The sequence below is a fragment of the Paroedura picta genome, chromosome 5, assembly GCF_049243985.1.
Source record: "Paroedura picta isolate Pp20150507F chromosome 5, Ppicta_v3.0, whole genome shotgun sequence".
Lineage (NCBI taxonomy): Eukaryota > Metazoa > Chordata > Lepidosauria > Squamata > Gekkonidae > Paroedura > Paroedura picta.
The window spans coordinates 39,228,899-39,249,291 of NC_135373.1; the positions used below are offsets into that span (position 1 = coordinate 39,228,899).

The 20,393-nt window shown below is 46.2% G+C and overlaps 2 protein-coding genes and 1 long non-coding RNA gene across 9 annotated transcripts; 2 read left to right on the forward strand and 1 right to left on the reverse strand.

Annotated features, from left to right (window-relative positions):
• The first annotated feature begins 727 nt into the window (after positions 1–727).
• IQCC (IQ motif containing C) lies at positions 728–5,415 on the forward strand. Its single transcript, XM_077337430.1, has 5 exons — positions 728–881; positions 2,121–2,264; positions 3,296–3,632; positions 3,909–4,027; positions 4,472–5,415. The coding sequence occupies exons 1-5, from the start codon at positions 831–833 to the stop codon at positions 4,496–4,498; spliced, it is 678 nt and encodes a 225-aa protein (XP_077193545.1). The 5' UTR covers positions 728–830; the 3' UTR covers positions 4,499–5,415.
• Positions 4,429–9,214, reverse strand: LOC143837507 (uncharacterized). 4 transcript variants are annotated; one of them, XR_013230995.1, is made up of 4 exons: positions 9,077–9,214; positions 7,769–8,644; positions 7,555–7,655; positions 4,429–5,341 (listed from the first exon to the last, which is right to left on the reverse strand). It is a non-coding gene; the product is annotated as an uncharacterized LOC143837507 (long non-coding RNA). The 4 variants fall into 4 exon arrangements; XR_013230996.1 differs by having other exon boundaries at positions 7,555–8,644; positions 9,084–9,214; XR_013230994.1 differs by lacking the exon at positions 7,555–7,655 and having other exon boundaries at positions 8,100–8,644.
• On the forward strand, positions 7,081–20,387 carry DCDC2B (doublecortin domain containing 2B). 4 transcript variants are annotated; one of them, XM_077337417.1, is made up of 11 exons: positions 7,081–7,489; positions 11,207–11,264; positions 12,112–12,188; positions 12,872–13,003; positions 14,158–14,304; positions 15,310–15,349; positions 15,988–16,056; positions 17,607–17,793; positions 19,199–19,302; positions 19,810–19,872; positions 20,142–20,387. In XM_077337417.1, exons 1-11 carry the CDS (start codon positions 7,206–7,208, stop codon positions 20,232–20,234), a joined length of 1,254 nt encoding a protein of 417 aa, XP_077193532.1. In that variant the 5' UTR covers positions 7,081–7,205; the 3' UTR covers positions 20,235–20,387. The 4 variants fall into 4 exon arrangements, with proteins under 4 accessions (XP_077193532.1, XP_077193533.1, XP_077193534.1 ...); XM_077337418.1 differs by having other exon boundaries at positions 19,202–19,302; XM_077337419.1 differs by lacking the exon at positions 14,158–14,304.
• The last annotated feature ends 6 nt before the right edge of the window (positions 20,388–20,393 follow it).

Sequence of the window (20,393 nt, forward strand, 5' to 3'; positions counted from 1 at the left end):
TGGCCAAGGGAAGTGGCACACAAAGTGATGGGTGAGGCTGGGGCCCCGTAGTGTGCACAGGCAGCTCTGTTCCTTCTCGGTTGCAAGCAGCTCATGAGCAAAGAGCCAGTTCTCTCCTACACAACAGGCCTCCATCTTTGGAAGACTAACCCTCTTGACTGCTATTGTTTTAACCTGAGATTTGGAATCTGTTGACTTGTGGAGCCATGTGGGTCTCTCAGCTCCCTAGAGATGGAGGGGTGGGGGGAGCAAGCTGGATTAATCCTAAAAAGCTCACCTTCCTGGGGGCAGACCCTGGTCCAGACATTATCTGGGTCTCTGCCATTACTTTTCAGATACATCTGCCTGGCATAAGCTAATTTCCGGGTGGAGCTGAAGGGTTTACCTGAGGAGACCAAGTCAGATTCATGATTAACTGCAATTATTTTGAGTGGGGCGATTACTGGGGAATGGTAGGAGAGTGTGCTTAAATCAAGGGAAGGTTACTGGATTATGACCGGCATAGACGGGTTGGAGTGGGGGGAATCTGAGCTCCCTGGAGGAAAGGCTGGACCAAAACCAATGAGAAATGATATTCCGGCCCTGCAAGCAGATGTGCAGCGATGCTTCTTCAGGCTTTTTCTGCTGTTTCAGAAATATATTTCTTAATTTAGTGTGCAAATTTCAAATTTGAAAAAAGCACTCCGCGCTTTACGGCTGTTGGGCATCGTCACCTTGAGGCCGATCTTGGGAATTGCAAGAGGCTTGTCGCGCATCGTGACGTCATCGGAAGGCGCGGTTGCCAGGGCAGCAGGAGCGGGCCCTGCCGGTCCTCGCGCGGGAGAAGGACGATGGCGGTGGAGGACGGGGAGCGGTTTGAGAGAGGAGTGATGGTGATGCAGGTCGGATAACAGAATAATGCTGGGGGGAGGGAGCGGTTAGAAATGTACGGGAATGCGACTCTCCCTCGCTTCTTCCTGCTCATTGTATCCCGCTTTTTCTCCAGGGAGCACCTGTGTACAAGTATTTATCACAACGACCCTGTAAAGTAGGCTTTTGGGGGGCATTCGCACTATCTTACAGAGTCATGTCCCTCTTGTAATTAACTTCAGTCTCAAACTTGTTTTTGCATGACTGCTGCTAAAGTAAATTGCCGCCTCTTTTGTCTTCATGATTTCATTTAGCAATCCTCTTCCTTGACTTTCAGCTTCCTGAGCTGCCAATGTTATCTCTGAATTTTTAGGATTGCAACACTGTCTTGAGAAATGCCTGGACCTTGGGGGGGGGGGGGGAGAGGTGTCATGTCACATATACTTCAGAGTTGCCATTTCCTCCAGGGAAGCTGAACACTGTACTCTGGAAATGAGTAGGAATTACAGAGCTCCAAGCACCACATGAAAGATGCTAACCCTTTATTACCATCTGTCCCTCCTGGGTTTTAAGTTATCTAAACATCTGAAAAAGATTTCCCTTTCCCTTCCATCCAAAATACTGATAAAATGGACTTTGCAGAACCCAGCTTAAAATCTGCTTTCCACATTACAGAGGTACAAGGGATATACACTGTTTGTATCTTCAGCCGCCATAAAAGTAATCTGATGTGTGAGGCTTGCATGATTTGGAGTACCATGTGGCCCTTTATCACATGTATTTTTTACATTAGGATATATTATGTTCACAGTGTTTTCACCTGGATATCCTGGGCTAACCTGATCCCATCAAATCTTGGAAGCTAAGCAGGATTGGCACTGGATAGTACTTGGATGGGAGACCGACCACTAAGGAAGTCCAGGATTACTATGCAGACGCAGGCCTTACACACCTTAAAGGGTCACCATAAGTTGGCAGTGACATTGCCAGCTAAAAAAAAGTTCATAGTACTCCCACAGGATACTAGACAAATGCATTAAGCCATTTTTCTTAAATTTTGAAACTGTGTGTCTTTGCTGCTGCCTCTCCAGGCTTGTAGATAAAGTGACAGACCTGCTTAAATTATGATTCTCAGGTGTATATTTTAAAAGGCACAGCACAGCAAGGGTGGGTTATCATTGGTTGATCTATGTAGCACTGTTTCATTGCAAGGATGGGGCTGCCCTCTTATTTGAATCTCATTTTTTAAAAGAATGATTCTTTCTTTCTAGGCATGGGTTCGGGGTCACCTCATCAGGAAAGAGTTTCAAAGCTTAAAGGGAGAGTATGAGAGCATTGTAAAGCAGATTGAAGGGAATTTGGATCAGCTACAATGGAGTCAGCATGCCATACCAAAGCCTGTGTTTCTGTCAAAGGTAAAAGGATTGGTTTGTGCTGCTTCTGGTCTCAAACTTGGCTGGGCTGACACAGAGAGTAATAAGGTGCAGCTCCCAGCTTTTGACGAGGCCCATTTGACCCTTGGGACCACCGTTAAGAGTCTAGGGGTGATTCTGTATGCATGGAGACCCAGATCACAGATATTGCTTGCCAGGCACTTTTCCACCTACATCCACTAACAGAGACCCCCCCCTCCAAACTCTGAGAGACCCTATAGTGAATTCAATTCTAGGAGATGAAGTTTTAATTGTAAGGTTGTATGATTTTATTATACTGTTGTTAACTGCCCCGAGCTGATAGGATGCCGCAGTATAGAAATAAAATATTTATTTCTTTACTAAACTAAATTGACTAATACCCTGGTTTGGTATAAGGAAGTTTCATATTCTGTTTATGTTTTCAAAACATTTCTGTTTTGAGTCTTTCCACTCAAATGCAGTCCCGAAGATGGCAAAAACCAAACCATTTTCACTAATGTAGAGAGTAGGCATAAAAGTCCTCAGAAAGAGGTAACTTGGAAGAACATAAGACCACTACAAAGAATCTTGGGTGGGAAAGGCAACCTCTTCTTTGGAGGGAGAATTTGGGGGCTTTTAATTCTGTGATTTGCTTCACGTGGCAGTTACCTTACAGCATACTATTTTGGAATTAATTGATTTTGTGCTTCGTTTGGGAGAATTCTCTCCTCAAAGAGAAGGTAGCCGCATGGGCCTAGCATGAGACACAGCAGAGTGTCTGGGGATGCTTAAACATTTGCTGCAACCTGAACCTTTGTGGGCAGAAATTGGCACTAACAGACGATTTGGTGCTCCTCCTCACAATGCCAGCCCTTGCTTCTGGAAGTTATTGATACTATGTATTTGTGGGTCTTGAAGGGTCTCCTTGTTGGTCTCTCTGCTTGAGAGAAGATAGGTCAACAACTGGAATGTTGTACCTTCTGGGCTAGACAGGCCCTATCATATGTTTCTGCCTCTTATATCCTTATTCCTGTTGGATGTATTTGATCTAGTCTGCTCAGAAGCCAATTCAAGGAATGGAAATAAGTGTCCAAGAGGCTGGATTCAACAAGAAGGGCAGTGCCCACAGTGAGGAGCAGAAGCTTAGTCACCAAGAAACGTTACAAACAGAAAGTGACTGTGAGATGCAGCCTTCAAGCCAGCTTCAGGATGAAACAACTGTAAAAGGGGAGGCTGGTGATATGAGGCCTGGTCCAGGGCATCCTGTGGCTGAGTCCCTGGATGCCTGTGTCTTGCCAGGAGAGAATGCAGAAGGCAAAGACTGCAGCAATGTCTCGTCCGAATGGGGTAGCCTTATCCTGGAGGTGGAGTCTCCCAGACTGAGCCAAGGTAGGACATCTGGAACCGCTCCCCTCCCTTGAGCCTGTGAACTCTCTTGCCATTGTAGAACCTGCCTTTCGTGCACTCTGCAATTACTATTTCAGTTCATTTCTATAGCATCTACATATTGTTCGACACAAAGTGGCATCAACACCACTCAGTCAGCAGCTTCCTGCCCCTAAGAACTTACACACCAAATTTCATCAGTGGGCAGAGGCGATAGAGGGAAGGGAGAGTAAAGGAAACAGGGTATGACTTCTTAATGTTTTATTTCTCATCATGCAGAACTCCGTTTCCAAGAAGTACCGGAGATGCCAAAAGCGTTGCCTGACCTTCAGCGCTACCAAAAACACCTGACCATGGAACTGCTGTGGCTGCAACAAGCCATCGTCAGCCGTAAGAATGTAAGGAGCATGCTGGAGTTTCAGGCGCTCCCATAAATGTCCAGAACTTAAATTGCTGCTAGGTAGCCATTGTACTGTGTGCTCTGCACTAGTTTGCTGCTTTTGCAAGCAGAAGTCTGCTGGGAACAAGAGATGCATGTCTTCCTTGGAGAGAGGAGTCAAGGGGCCTGGGAGGATCCCTCTGTATTCCTTTAAATCTGTGGATCTCTCAGTCACTAGTTGTCACCGTGGACAGATATTAAAGCTTGACAGAGGGTGGGGTTGGGAAGATGTTATCTTTTGGAACGAAGCAGATAAATAGAAGCAGCACGCAGGCTTAATATTTATTTCAGAATCAACTACTGGATGCTTTCCAAAAGTTTTGATTGAACTGCTTCAGTGTTTGATTTTTCTCTCTCTCCCTCTCCCCCACTCTCCCCTTCCTTCGTTCCTTCCCCATCCCAGTATCTAAACCTGAAACAGAACCTGTGAACCTGTGTAACTGAATGCTATTCTGTGGACATGTGTCAAGGTCCCTGCATAAAGTGACTTGGAAGTTCACCCTCCTTTGCCAATTGCTGGAGAGAAGAGAGTGCAGGAGAGCACTGGCTACATGGCAGCTGCCAGGTCCTTGTAAGCCTTTGGAGTTAACTACCCCGCATGACCTCCCTGGGTCCTGATTGCGTTCAGCTTCAAGACTTGCAAGAACAGCAATGAATCTTACCTGTGGATTTCTCAAACCAAAGATGGGCTTATGGTGGGTGTGTTATGAACAGGTACCTTATGTGGGTCTAGCTTACATCCTAATGAGCATAACTGGAGTTGCACTGGAAGAAAGCCAAGTCCCCTTCTCCTGCTGTAGCCTCCTCTGCTTCTCAACACTCTTCTACACCAACAGAGATGCCATTCTGCTTGGAATTACACTGATGAAACAACAGCTGGAAATCCAAAGCAATGTTTCTTCAGGATGAAGTTATGTAGCTCTTGATGGAGGCAAGCCCAAGCTGAAAGTTCATGTTTAGCCACCGTTGCTGAACTAGCTGGTATTTGACTGTTATTGCATCTGGGGTACTGGAAAGAAGGAGCCACATCTCTGTAAGACTCAAGTTATATCCAAGAACTTTGTGTTTTCCAGTGTCCCAACTGCTGAGCATTCAGCTTAGAAACTTTGGGAATCTCACAGTGAATTCTCTCTGTAAACCCCAGCTCTTCACTGGATTTTCCATGGGTGGGATAGTTTTTCTTTTAAAATCAGCCCTCTTGTGCGGTCAGCCTTTTCCAGGGTTCTTTCTGCTGTCAGCCACCATTACTGGTCCAATATGTGGACTGTGGAATCTGTAGTAAAAGAGGAGCTTTGTCAGGAGTGGCAACACTTTTTTCCCCTGTCTATAAATTTTTTTTAAAAATCACTGTCTGGGGTCTGATCTTTGAGTGCATTGGCCCAGGAAAACTCAAAAAGCTCTTTATGAATTGATTAGGTTGACCTACAACCTGCCATCAAGTCCTTTTAATTTCCACTATTTTCCCTCCTGTCTGAAATTCAGTTGCAGCAGCTTTGTGGAACTCCCTACCACAAGATCACTATCTGGCCAGCTTGTTCTAGGTTTTCAAAAAAGGGGCGAACATTTAACTGTTTCACAAAAGCCTGTGGTCAAATTGATACTGTTGCATCAGTGAGAAATCTGCCCCAAAGGTGTTTTGTCATGCTGCTCAATAAATACATTACATAAAAATACCCACATGTGAATTCATTTCCAAGGATGGCCATATGCGTACATGCCTTATGCCACAGTCTTTAAACACTCCAAGGGGCCTTAAGAGTTTGTCCGAAGTAATCCAGCCAGCCATGTGTCCCTAGGAAATTTTGCAAAGAGGACAACAAAATTTTCTGGGCCTCGAAAATGTCTTAAGACAACCTGCCCATTCCACGTTCTTTTTCCTGTCCTAAAATACATCTAATGAGCAAGCCATGTCTTAATACCAAACTACCTCAAGAGGATGCTTTTCTCTTTCAAGAAAGCCTAGCTCAGGGCTTTGTGAAATTCCAGCTGCTGAGACTGCGTGACTGCTGCCAATCAGGGAGCTGCATGGGGCAAGGTTTGGGGAGTTGCTTAGGGGAGAAGCCGTGACTTCTTCGGGTCAGGATGTCTTAATGACCATCTGCTCCTCTACAAATCTGCTCTCGTCCTGAAACCATCTTCTAAGCCCCTGTTCTGTGTGCTATCAGAAATAGGGAGGGCCATGGCTCAATGGTAGAGCATTTGCTTGGCATACAGAAAGCCCCATGTTCAATCCACAGCTTCTGCAGTTTAAGGATCTGGCAGTAGGTGATGTGATTAACATAGGGTTTTTTCAGTCATGATGCTTTGGCTGTGGAATGCCTTAGCTCACAAAGGACTCCCTGTTTTTTGGCTGGGGTAAATTGTACATTGAATATTGTACCTTGTTTGATATTGTGATTTATGCAAGAGTGGCTGAAGTCTCAAACAAATGGCTCTGGACTGCAGAAGACACTCGGTTGTTTTCATTGGAATGCATAACTTTGTCCATCACAGTTTAGTCCTGGCACCTCCTTTGCTGTTCCCCAAAGGTTTGTGTTAGGGGAGTGGCAGGGGGTGACAGACCGGAGGATCCCTGTTCCTAGCCCAGCAGAGTAGGGGGGCCCAGAGTGTGGCGTCACGTCTGGGTGATGTTCCTTTTGGTAACGTGACTTCTGGGGCATGGCAGGGACGTTTGGCCAGCTGATACCACCTCTGAGGTTTTGCAAAGCCTGAAGACTATTTCAGGGTTTCTCAAGAGTAAAAAAGGTGAGAGAGGCTGATTTGGAGAAAAAGAACTTTGCATGTGCATGGTGGTGTCACATGTTGCCCAGCTGAGTGGCACCACTGAAAAATAGGTTGTGGAGCCAGACTCAGTCTCAAAGTCTTGCAGGTGTAGCCATAAAATACTTATGAGCTGGTGACAGGTGGCTCTCCCAGCTGAAAAGACTCTTCACCTTCCTGGCCAACCCATAAATCCTCCCCCGCCCCCCCTGCAGAGTTTGATGCTATGGAAACACTACAGTTGCACTCAGAACAGTGCTTGGCAAAGGGAGGAGGGATCAGGTGGCAAGGTTTGCAGCTCAACTGGGGAACTCCCTGCAGTTTCTTCTGCCCCTTGCCAAGCACTGGATGCACAGCCTGGGCCCCCTTGGGCCGAGATGGAAATGCGCTCAGAGACCGTAACTGTGGCTCCTCCTGCCAGGAATGTGGTGATCTATCGGAACGGAGACCCTTTCTGTCATGGCAGGAGGTTTGTGGTCAGCCAGCGCCGCTTCCTGACCTTTGAGGCTTTCTTGAACGAGGTGACCAGCAGGATCCAGGCCCCCGTAGCCGTCAGGAGCATCTATACCCCCAGGCAGGGCCATCGAGTCACTGAGCTGGCAGAACTGCATAACGGGTGCCAGTACATCGCAGCAGGCTTTGAGCGGTTCAAGAGGCTTGAGTGAGTAGACCTTTTATGGCCAGGGAAGATAACAAGGGTGGATTGGACGGGGAGCTTTTACCTACCTGTTCTCCCTCACAGGGGTGCATTTGCAACACAAGGACGATCCACTGGGTGGCTGTTTATGTTGGCATCCCAGGAAAGGGCATGTCCTCCCCAGGCCTTCCTGCAATTTGCACAAATAGACAAGCCTGCCTGCTGCAGAAAAGCCAATAATGCAGGCGGTAGTCAGTTATGAGGGATGTTGGTCCTTTCCCCCAATAGATACTCTGATTGTACCTCTTTGTTTTTCCCTTGAGACCCCACTGAAGATAGCAGGGGGGGTGCTAGGCATACACCCCTGGAGCACTTCCTTCAAAGAGACACACGGCAGCCCTGGCTTGGCTGTCTCCATTGCAATATGTGGCGAATATACAGATAATAATCCATGTAGATTTGCTCTGCAGCAGCCTCCTTAAGGTACCACCTGTACTTTTATTATGTCAAAATGTGATCTGGCCAGCCATTTAAACATCTGTGCTGCGTGGCTCAAAATGCTGCTTAGGTACTTTTCACTTCTCACTTACAACCGGTGATCCTGAATCTGGTCCAGGGGCTGTCAGTTACTGACCTTCATGATAGGTTTATCCTGAAGAGTCTTTGCCTTGTCTTCAGACTGGGCTGAATTGTTTGTTTCCTTGGCAGGCTGGAGTCGGGAATCATTTATCTCCTCATGGCCGATTTTGTAAGCGCTTTAAACTCTGTTTTCTAGAGTGGGGAAATTGTGCAGGAAATTTAGTGTACTTTTGTTAATATTTTAAAGCGCCTGTAAAGTGAGTATTTTCTCGTCTTGGTTTGAAGAGAAGGGAACAGCCTGTTTGATTTCTTGAACCTTGGGAGTGCCTGGATTATGGGAACCCAGTTGCGATACTGAGAAATAAAAGCCCAGTGTCCTTTGACTAAGCAGCCCCTTCTTCGTTGCCCATTGCCTCTTGGAGAGGCTGCTTTTGCAGCAGAGAAGCGGTGAAGGCAGAGTCTGTATCAACCTAGCCCCATCCGCTGGTTATAACCTGAATTCTTCACTTCCACCTTCCTTGGTGCCTCTTGCGGATCCTCCTGGCGACAGAACATGTCTCTGTGTGTTTAGTGGCTGGTGCCTAGCTACTGGAAGCACTTCTGAAATAAATAGAACAATGTGTTGGAAGACAGGAAAAACAGAACTCCATGTGTGGTGGAGGCAAGTTGTGTTCTACAGAGCCCCACCCCGAGATCAACCGGCAGATCAACATTTTTGTAGTGGAATCCAGGAATGTCTCCCGCTGCCCTCCCTGGTCTGTTTGTGGAACTGGGCCGAGCTCTGTGACCAGGGCCAGTTCCAGATTTTGTGGGGGCCCTGAGCAGAGAGGGCCAGGGAGACCCAGGCAGAAAATTCTTGTGCCCCCCCCCGCCACCTGCTTCCATACTCCCTGATCTCACCCCTCTTCCTGCCCACCTGCCTCTGTTCCCTCCCCAATGGCCTACCTAGCTATCCTTCCCCAGCAGCTCACTTGCTTGCCAAGCCCTCCCACCACAGGCACTCCCGGCTCTCTACTCTATGCATGCCCTTACCCAATACCTCTGGGCAGCACATTTGGCCAGCAGCCTGGTTGGTGGGAAGGCAGGGACAGGTGGGGAGAGGAGCCATAGGCCCTGCTGGAAGCCCTGCTGGTGGCTGCCCCACCTCAAAGTATGCGGAAGCTGACTCTGGCTGTGGCTGTCAGTGGGGATTATGACAACAGCAGGCCGGTGATGTCAGCACCGTGACCAGAGCCCATCACAGCCTATATTTTCAGCCCTGCTTGCCTGTGTTCATCTCTGGCGTTTAAGGTGTCGGGACATGTGAAGGAAGGTAATTGAGGCCGAGGTTGTTTTGATTTCTGGCCTATCTGATCCAGAAGCCCACCCGGAGTACTTTTGAGCTCCAAGTAGGTCCTGAATTCTTCTTAAGGCCCAATGAAACTGAAGAGCAGCTGGTGGCCCCCCATTTAGCCCAAGGGACTGACATCTGCTGAAGTAGGAGTTTGAGGTCATCCTTGAGAGAGGGTTAGGCATGCCGGGCTGTGTTGTCATTCAGGAAATCCTATGTCCAATTTTCTCCACTGTGAACTCTTCAGGTGGCTTTAGAGGAGCCAGTCTCTGTTAGGGTTGACCCCAACCCCCACCATGTGCAGCGTAGAGTTAAATCAAGCAGATGTACTTTCCAAGGTAATTCAGAGGCACTATATAAATGATAATTATTACATCACCTGAAATTCTTGGATCAGGATACAGCCTGCTGTAGGGTTAGCATTACATGGGCAGAAAAAAAGGATATTGTTGGCTATTAATTTTGAATAGAAATCACGCTCTGAAAATAACATTGACTTGATTCACAGGAGCCCTCTCCTTGGTTGTTAGACAGGATGATCTGCATGCCCCAGAGAGGAAGGTTCCTTCCTTCTGTAATGGGGGGAGGAGCCCTTGAACCTTCTTTTAGTGTGGAAATCAATCAGAGGTTGGTAGGATGATCCCCCCCTTGTTACCCTAGATATACTCTCCTTTTCTTCTGTGAGTGAGAAAAACTTCTAGAGCAAGGGTGACCATCATGTTGGCAGGGGCTCATGGAAATTGTAGTCCAATGACATGTGGAGAGCCACAGTTTGGCTACCCCTGCACTAGATCGTCTGTCCTTGCCTCCAGGAGAGTAAAGAAGACCGCTTCAAGAGTCCCGTCTAAGGGGAGATTTTAATGGAGGTGCCAAATCCCATTGCTGGGATTGTGGTTTAGAAAGGAGCAGCTGCAAGCCATAAAGCCTGCAAGAGACCAACTGGGAAACACTCAGGATGGAATCATGCTCCTTATCTGTCAGTGGCCTGTCCCCGAATATGCACTGCCACATCTGCACATTTTGCAGCACATTATACACAGGTTGAACATCTCACATGCAGCAGTAGTGCCTACTGGTGTTTGCAGGAAGAGAAGCAGCCACACGCCAAAGACCTGTTTGGCAAGAAACAATCTGAACTGTTATAGTTGAATGCCAGGCAAAAGAGCATTTTTGTTGCTTTGTTTTACCAAACTCATGTTATCTACGACTGCTTGCATTTGCTGGTGCAAGATGCCTTAAAACTGACTGTCTCTAACTGTCCCCAAAGTGGTTCTGAGCACTTTGTGAGCACGTTGTTGCTCACAAAACAATTTAAGCTTTGGTTGTTTTTGTTAATAGCAATAATTCTTAGATGCTGCTCGAGGATCTGAATCCTGCCTGAGCCATGAATTGCTGGCATAGCCTTCTGCAAGTTACTGTTCCCCAACTTCTAGTTCCCTGCCTGAAAAATGGGAGTAACAGTGATTCCAATCCGGGCAGGGTTATTGTGAGAACACAATTAACGTAAAGTTTACAAAGTGGTATAGTCATACGGGTGTCAACTTCTCACACATTCCTTCTTACATTTTTGAACTTTATATAGCAAAACCACCCAAGCAAACTACATCTGAATAATTCTTGGTTGGCAGAGGCTAATCCATCCCATGGCACTACAAATTATAAGGCAGAGCCCCTACACACTGTCTGTTGTACTGAAGGGGAGAATGAAGCTTTGAGGACATGCCCAGAAGCCTCCATGTGTGTCTAGCTGAACTGAGATTTGAATCCAAGTCCAGCATGGGCTGCCAGACCTTCTGTCCCCTGTGTTAATTTTCTCCCCCTTCACTTTGCAGCTACATAAAGTCTGAAATGAAGCAGCTTGGTGAGAACCAGAAGAAAGTCAGCGCACAGGTGAGTCCCTGGGAGATGGGGGAGCAACATTGGGGGGGGGGGGAGGGCTGCTGCTGGGCCTGTTTTAACCAGGAGTGGGGGAGATTGAAGCAAGTTGAGCAAAATTTTCAAATAGTGGAAGGGTCCCTAACATGGTGCTGTTGGATCTGCATATCTGAGGGACCGCCTCTCTCAATGTGTTCCTTAGAGAGCACTTTGTTCTTCTGGTGCAAATCTGTTGGTAGTCCCGCCCATATGCTTTGCCTCGACCAGAGCCAGGGCCTTCTCAGTGCTGACTCCAGCCTGGTGGAATGAGTTGCCAGTTGAGATCAGGGCCCTGATGGAGCTATCACAGTTCCACAGAGCCTGTAAGATGGTGCTCTACCACCCCCCCCCCCCGGGTTCCCCATGCCTGTGATAGATGCTATTTGTCATAGATATTAAGCCATATGATGCCATATGATAATTTGCTAAAACAGCTAATCAGTTCACAAAAACATGGACAGTTTTATTTCTCCAGTGTTTTTGTGAACTACAACTGAACTCAAAAGGACTGATTAGCAAAGAATTATTATTGGGCTTAGGAGTTTTTTTAAATTCCAAAAGAGCTTTCCCCATTTTTAACAACTCCGGAGGATTATTTGAAGAAGACAGCATTTCTGGGTGGGATGTATGGTGGTTCTCCAGTTAGCTCAGCCCCTCCCTTGTTACTTGACTCTCTTTGGTGTATGATGCCTTACCAACCAAGTTTTCACTATGAGCAGCTTGGGGCATGGGCCTAATTGTTTTCTGCAAAATGTCACACCCACCGATGGCAGTTCTTTGATAATAGCACTTACTATGTGGACGGATGTTATTTGGCTTTCAGAGCTATCCAGTCATTTCCCGGAGGGCGAATGTTTTGGAGCGATGCAGGAGACCGGCGAACATGCCCTGCATTATACAGTGAGTGACTCTTTGCTTTCTGTACAAGATTCCTTTTTGGGGAAAGTGGAGTGGGAAACATAGGATCTGTTCCACCCTCACTGGGTTTCTTTTTGCCAATACAAGGATGCCTTCTCTGGGTGCATCAGCAATAGGATGTTTGCACGGGAGAGAAACACCACTCTTAGTGGAATGGATCTGCAGGCCACAGGTCCATGCGTGTGAGTTAGTGGTGAGAATATTGGGGGCAGTGTCAAGAGAGAACACGCATGACACCCTGCCTGTTAGGGTGGTCCTTGCTCAAATGGTGGTTGCTTGTTGACTGAATTCCAATGACCCTGCTCCTTGTAATGAGGACAGTGGGATCCCTCTTGGGAAGGCTTGCTGCATGCCATCTTCCTTGGCAGTCCTCCTCTGCCAGGGTGCACCGAGTGTGGCCACTGGAATAAGCCTTCTAGACCTCTCTGTGGCACACTGGGCTCCGTGGCAGACATGCAAGGCATGGCTCCTCTGCAGAGAAATCTGCGTGCCCAGGATTCTCTAGGGGAAAGGACAATTGAGGCAGTGAGATTGCAGAATCGCCCCTTCTGGGTTTCCCTTTGCAGGCCATTGGACAAGCAGGTGTAAAAGAGGGGGGGGGGGCTCTGCCATAGACTTGTTCATGTCACCAGAACAGCGCTTTGCTTTTTGCTTCTCCTTTGAAGTGTTTTCCGTAACGGGGACTTGCTCAGCCCCCCGTTTCGCGTGATGCTTTCCAAGAGTGCCCTTGAGCAATGGAACACCGTCCTAGGCCTGTTGTCGGAGAGGGCAAACCTGCGCACCGGAGCTGTCCGAAAGTGAGTGTTCTGAGCAAATGCACCCAGCCCCCTTCTCTTTTCTGTTTTGCTTGAAAACATATATTTGTGCTGTCCATGAACTGGGGATTACTTCGTGCCCAGAGTGTTTCTGGGGATCGGCTTGAAGGACCCTTCGCCTGAAGGTTCGTGGCACGTCAGAACCCACAGGCAGAGGGAGCTCCAGCTCTGGGGTGGGGAAAGATGTGTGTGTGCCTGTCACTCAAATGGTCCTCGGAGTCTGTGCTGTCAACTGGGGATTACTCAGTAATCTCAGGCATTCCTGATAGCCAGATTTACACTCCAGAGGCAAACTGATTTAAATGTCATGGCATTTCCTCAAAGAATCTTGGGAAGTGTAATTTGGTCCTGGTGAGGAGATCCTCCTTCAGATCCATTTGGTCAAAGTGATAAGAATTCTGCTTGAGATCCATTTTTTAGAACTAGCTGCCAAAGTACTGCAGGGAGAGGGAATGACTATTAAACCAGTTATGTCTGTAATGTCACTATCCCCCCCCCATACATGTATTTATGGCAATTCCCCCCCCCTGCAGGTTGTGGTCTTGATTATTTTTCAAAAAATAAATTAAAGCCATGAGGTTTATTTAGATCAAGTGTGGCCAAACTGTGGCTCTCCCTGTTGGCATGGGCTCATGGTAATTGTAGTCCATGGACATCTGGAAAGCCAGTAGGGTTATCTTTGATTTAGGTAGATGATTTGAAATATATCTGCAAAGGTTACAGAAATCCAGATGAGGTCATAATCAGGGAAAACCAGGCCTCGTGTTAATGGGAATGTTTGGCATTCTGTGCGTTTGTACTATGACGTCTCCTTGGGGCACCGAGCATTTGGAATGCTCAGGACGCCATTCTGAACTCCAAAATGCAAAAACACATTCATAGTAGCTTAATGCTTGAATCAAGCACTGAAGTCACTATGACATTTGGTACATTATCTTCACAACTGGTATGCAGTTCATTTTCTTCTCCCCCATTTGTAGGGAGGGGGTTTGGATCATAAAGTAACACCTCTTGCAAGCAGAACTTTCAGATCTATAGAGAAGTCCCAAAGTGGAAATGTATTTATGACACTGGATCTCATTTCCCATCAGTCATCCTTCCTGAAAGACCACCTACCCCTACTTTATCTCTGCCAGGCTCTGCCGACTCAATGGTGAGGTTGTTTCCTGCGGCAAGGAACTCATGAGCGGGAGCTACTACGTAGCTGTGGGAACAGAGAAGTACAAGAACCTGCCCTACGTGGAACTGCTGGTGCCCCAAAAGATTGTGCATCGGACCTTTTGGTGGGTGCAGGAGGCAGAATTGTAGCCCTGTCCCTGGACTGTGGTACTCTGCTGCTGGTTGTGTTTGCCATTTACATTGGTGTCATTCTGCTGTCTCTTGTTTAAAATAACTCCCTTGGAATAAATAAAACTTGGTTTGGATAGGGGTAAAGAAGACAAAGTAAAGGCCCAACTTGCTTTTCACTTTCCAATGAGTCTGAAAGTGGCTTACAATCATCTTCCTTTCCTCTATCCGCAACAGACACCCTTTGAGGTGGCTGGGGCTGACAGAACTTTGACAGGACTGCTCTGTGAGAACAGCTCTATCAGGACTGTGACTAGCCCAAGGTCACCTATCTGGCTGTCTGTGGAGGAGTGCAGAATTAAACCTGGCTTGCCAGATTGGAAGCTGCCACTCTTAACCATGACACCAAGCAAGCAGTAGTAGAAATATATTAGCTATTCGTGTACTTTTAGTATCTCTACCAAGTTAATTGCTGAGTTAGGGAAAGGATGTTTTTAAAGACATCCCCTACTTAGCTAAGAAGTTAAGTTCATCAGCAGTATTGTTTGGCTAGCAAATATTCACCCAAGAAGAAGTTTATTGTGAAACAAAGAAGGTAGAAAAATTCTTGATTTTTTTTAAGTCTTAAAGGAAGAGGAAGTGGATGGCAGTGTCTGACTGATTCTAATTTGGTGCAATATATTGTCAATAATTGGAGAAGGTTTAATTTTCTGTAGTGATACAATTTTGCCTAAATAAGATGCAAGTTTTGCCTTGTTCAGGTGTCAGCCGCTTTCCTTGATCAAGATCAACCAAATAAAGACCTAAGTTCTAAGATGGAATCCTGAGTTCCTAGAGTGCAATATAAATCCCAGAATAAATAAAAATATATTTGCTGATACTTTCCTCTTTTGGTCCCCTTTGGCTGAACCCTACGTTTTCTATATCAGGAAATTCAATTACAGTTTTTCTCCAGCCTCCCCTTGCCTAACAATATATCTTTGCTCTGTCTGTGCTTTCAGGAACCACACCAATAACAGAAAAAGGAACTGCAACCGAGAAGTAGGTGAATTTTTAGGGGAAACCACATTCCTAGAAATAGTAACTAATTCAGCAGGACTGTGTTTGTAAAAGTGGCCAAAGAAGTGGTGTCTATCCAGAAGGCGTCTATCAATTGCTGACTGACTTCCTCATGTTAGATTTTTATCCAAGATATGATGATGCTTGCAAGTCACTTCTCCATCTGCTCCAAGTGGATGCTCTGGAGCAGGGGTAGTCAACCTGTGGTCCTCCAGATGTCTATGGACTACAATTCCCATGAGCCCCTGCCAGCAAATGCTCATGGGAATTGTAGTCCATGGACATCTGGAGGGCCACAGGTTGACTACCTCTGCTATGGAGGACACAGTAGTGCTATTCCTTCGTCTTTGGGGAGAACCTTGAGTGTTGTTGGCATCCTACGGGAACGGCCAAACTGTAGCTCTCTATATTGTCCATGGACTACAATTCCCATGAACCCATACCAACATGTGCAGGCAGAGATTCATGGGAATTGTAGTCTATGGACATCTGGAGAGCCACAGTTTGGCCATCCCTGGTGTACTGTCTGGTTGGGGGTGTTGAATATATCTTGCCTCTTGCTGAAATGGCCTAGAAACACGTCGCCTACTTTTAATGGAAATTCTTTCTCCAATTCTCAGCTAGGCAAACTCCACTTGGTTTCTCAAGATGGCGCCAGTGACTCAGTACTTCTTGAAGCGCCGCAGCAGGTAACAGATGAGGCAGCAGTCCTGCTGGGGTTTAAGGATGGAAAACCGGGACTGTGTTCAAATGTTTCTTTGGTGGCTTGATGTAATAGTTTTTCATGTAGATCAAGAACTGGGTTCGGCTTATGAAGCTGCTATTTAAATCAGAAGTCTTTTAAGTAATACTTTATTCTCCTTGCATTTTGGTTTGGGAATTAGCAAGAGAAATCGATCAAGATTAGGTAATCTTAAATACAAATGTTTAACAAAAAATATATTTTTAAAAGGTAAACACATTTCCTTTATTCCAAACACTCCCCCCCCAAATGATGGCTCTTGATCTGTATAGGATATAGAAGAACAAGAGTTGGTTCTTATATGCCACTTTTCTCTCCCAAAAGGAGTCTCAAAGCGGCTTAAAGTCGCCTTCCCATTCCTCTCCTTACAACAGACACCCTGTGAGGTGAGTGAGGCTGAGAGACCCCTGATATTACTGAAGAAGAAGAGTTGGTTCTTATATGCCACTTTTCTCTACCAGGAGTCTCAAAGTGGCTTACATTCGCCTTCCCTTTCCTCTCTCCACAACAGACGCCCTGTGAGGTGGGTGAGGTTGAGAGAGCCCTGATATTACTGCTCAGTCAGAACAGCTTTCTCAGCAAGGTCACTCAGCTGGCGGCTCGCCAAATTAGAAGTCCACACTCCTAACCACTACACCAAACTGGCTCTCTAAATATAAATGTAGCTCATCCAGCATCTGCATCAATGTTTGTCATTTAGGATGATTATTCATTTAGTTTATCGTACTTCCCTCCTAAGAGCCTCAGGCTGGCATACATGACTCTCTCCTTGTCCATTCTATCCTCACAACAACCCTGTAAAGTAGCAAAGACTGAGAGTGAGTGACTGACCCAAAGTCACCCAATAAGTTACACTATAAGAAGCAGCAGTTTGGACCCAAGTCTCTCTGGTCCAGAGTTGCTAACTAGTACACCGGCTTATACCCATCAAGCAAAGTCTGCTTATTTTCCAAGTGGCCACTGTCATTTGACTGTATTTTCAAGGTCATCTCAGCACTTGTATTCAATGGAAAAAGTCAGTTTGTTGTCAGTCTTCCACCTTTGCAGTGATTGTGTGTGATGTTGAGGGGCTGTGGCTCAGAGGTTGTGCATCTGCTTGACATGCAGAAGGTCCCAGGTTCAATCCCTAGCATCTAGTTAAAAGGACCAGCAGGCAGGTGATGTGAAAGTCTGAAGAGCTGCTGCCACGATGAGTAGACAATACTGATCTTCATGGACTGAAGGCCCGATTCATCTGAAGCTATCCTGCTTCTGCTTCAGGCCCTTAAAACAGGCTCAGAGATTACTTTGGCTCACCCTGTGCAAAAGGCTTCTTTTTGCGAGTGAGCCAGGATCTCAAAGGCATCAGCTGTGGTGACTTATGTGGTCTTGAAGGTAAGGAGCACTGTAACAGCACTGTTGAGTCCCACCTTGCACAGGACCGTGCTTACGCAACATGCCCTCAACAAAACTGGTCCCAAGTGACATCTGAGTGTTTTCCATTAATGGGACTTCCAGATGGATCATCGGAGGGTGCGGTCTACAGGAGTTGTGGAGAAGGACAGAGGCCCAGGCTCTTCTCCAGCACTACACGAAAAAGCCAGGAAACACCTGGACAGTGAAGAAAAGCAGGAAGGCATCATTCACACAAAGCCAGTTCGTGTTGGGCAGATCAGCTGGAACTCTCCCCAGTGGTCTGACCAAGGTAAAGACATTTGCTTAAGATTCCTAGGAACTATATGCAGCAGTAGTATTCATGGAGGGCTGTGCTGAGCTCGGCGAGGGGAGGATTTCGTAGAATGGTGATGTTTGGTTTGCCTGTTCTTGTCAAAGCCTGGAAGCTAAACAGGGTTGGCCATGGTTAGTACTTGGAGACCGTGTGGAGAAAGCCAATGACAAAGCACCTCTGTTCCTCTCTTGCCTTGAAAACCCCATAATTCTGGAATCCCCTTTTGAAAAATTTATTCACATTTATAAACCACCCTCCCCGAAGGCTCCCCTCCATCCAGTTGTGGCTTGACATCAGAAGTAATCCACAAATAGGAATTAAGATAAAGGTATGCCCTGTCTGACCCTTGGGGTGACGCCCTCTAGCGTTTTCTTGGCAGACTCAATAGGGGGTGGAAGACCTCGGAATAATGGAAGGCTGAGTCAACCTTCAGCCGGCTGCTGGGATTGAACTCCCAACCTCATGGACAGACAGCTTCAGACAGCATTTCTGCTGCATTAACACTCTGCGCCACAAGAGGCTCTTACAAATAGGAGTAGTCATGCACATAACAAGAGAGGTAGAACTGGATTCTGGAAAATTAGGCTCTAATTCTGGCTGCGGTTTTAAAACCAAGTTGCTTTTACAACTGAATACAGGGAAGACTTGCACTGATGGTTCTGGCAAAGGTTCATCTTGTCCAAAGTTCTGTTTCCAAAGCAACCAATCACATGACCGTGCAGAACTTGACAGAAAGGAGCTCTGTCCTCGGGGTTTGCAAGTCAGAGGCAGGTTAACCCTGGAAAACACAAGCTTCTCTTGGGTGGCTTGTCTTCCATGAAGTTGGCCTAACAATTTGATGAGTACTAGCAACCATGGCTGTCTCTTTGTAGGTGGCTGGATGGTGGATGTAATTAAGTGCTGGAGGGGCTAACGATGCCTCATCTGCATAGATCTCCTCTCCATCCTCCCTGCAGCTCTGATAGCAGCGTGTGGGAATAATGAGTTTTTCCGCCATGTTGGGATTGTTTTAAAGTCTTTTAATGGGTATTTTAATGGGGACAAGACTACTGTTACCCGCCACGAGCCTACGGGGAGTGGCGGGAAATAAATATAATAATAATTATTATTATTATATTATAATTATAATAATAATATTTATTATTATTATTTATGAACTTTCTCCAATATAATTTAGGACTCTACAGCAACTTTGTGAAATGGAACCAAGCTCCTTGTTTTAAGTTATACAGGACCCAATTTTCCTCTCCTGTCCTGTTTGCGATTAGGAATAACTTTCACTGCAGAGAGGGACACGTCCAGATCAGTGCCCAGCAGATTTTATAAAAAGGCTTCCTAGTCCTGGCAAGAATGCTCACAATGTGTTTTCATGTGTCTCCAGAAGAAGGCAGCATTTATAAACCAAAAGGAGCAAGGAAAGAGATGCAGGATGCACAGGAAGTTGGGGAGGATGACGACACACAGGTGGAATTACCCGTAGATCAGGTACACAGAGTGTATTTTGGCATCTGTTGAAATGTCTTCTGTGTGATTTTTTGTTTTTTTAATAGGACCTTGGGCACCATTACGACGTAACCGGATTCTGGTGTTAAAGCCTCCTCAGAGGCAGTTGGGCTGGAGCAATTTGCGTTAAAAAAAAAAACTTTATGTGGTTCTTTAAAAAGAATTCTGCCCTATTGACACAGGTTCTGTCAGTATTAGCCAACAGGATTATATTGGGAGCACTGGCATAGACTGTGCACCCCCTGAGTATTTCAAAGTAAAGACTTTCCCCCCATCATGGTAACCTCACCTTCAAACTGAAAGATGCTTAGGAGCGGGATGGACTGTGTGTCTCTGAATACAGTATTTGAAGGCATTCTTTCCAGAATTCATTGTACATGAAAGCAGTTGCCTTCTGCTGCTTGCAGATATGAAAGGTTGCATCTTCAAATGCATATGATGTAGCTTTTCCCTGAGCTTTCTGTGTATGTGTGTTCCCCCTTGCTTCAGAAAGTAGCAGAGATGGTGGAAGAGGAAGTCATGCCACAGTTGAAATCACGGCAACCCAACAAGGTAATGAACTTTCTTAGTCTGGCACATAGTCAACATAACAAAATAATGAATGTGCTGTTTAGGAGATGAATAACTTTATTCTAAAATCCTGTTCTCATTAAGGTTGAACCTCCAGCTCCCCCTTTCCTCTCCTGATAGCCCTTCTTAGTCCTCCAGTAGTTAAAACCCTATTCCAGTTTCTTCCACAAGCTCTCTAAATTATGATTTGAAAATGTTTGTCATCAACTATCATCCTTTTGTATCTTTCTAAAATTGTTTCTATGCAACAGAGGGAGAAAGTACAGAAGGCCCATCAGTATCAGCGTGCTGCTGGTGACTTGGGGGATGAAATTCCACAACAGCCTGGCTTCTACCCAGCTTAGGGGAACTCTGCCGAATATGAGAAATGACGATAAAAGAGAGAGATCCAGAATGCCTTCTCCTGGATTGGCGCCTTTTAAAGCCCTTGCCTTATGGATTTGTATTGACTTTGTCAAGATCTCTTGCAGATTTTCTTAAATAAATTTGTAAAACCAGATCCA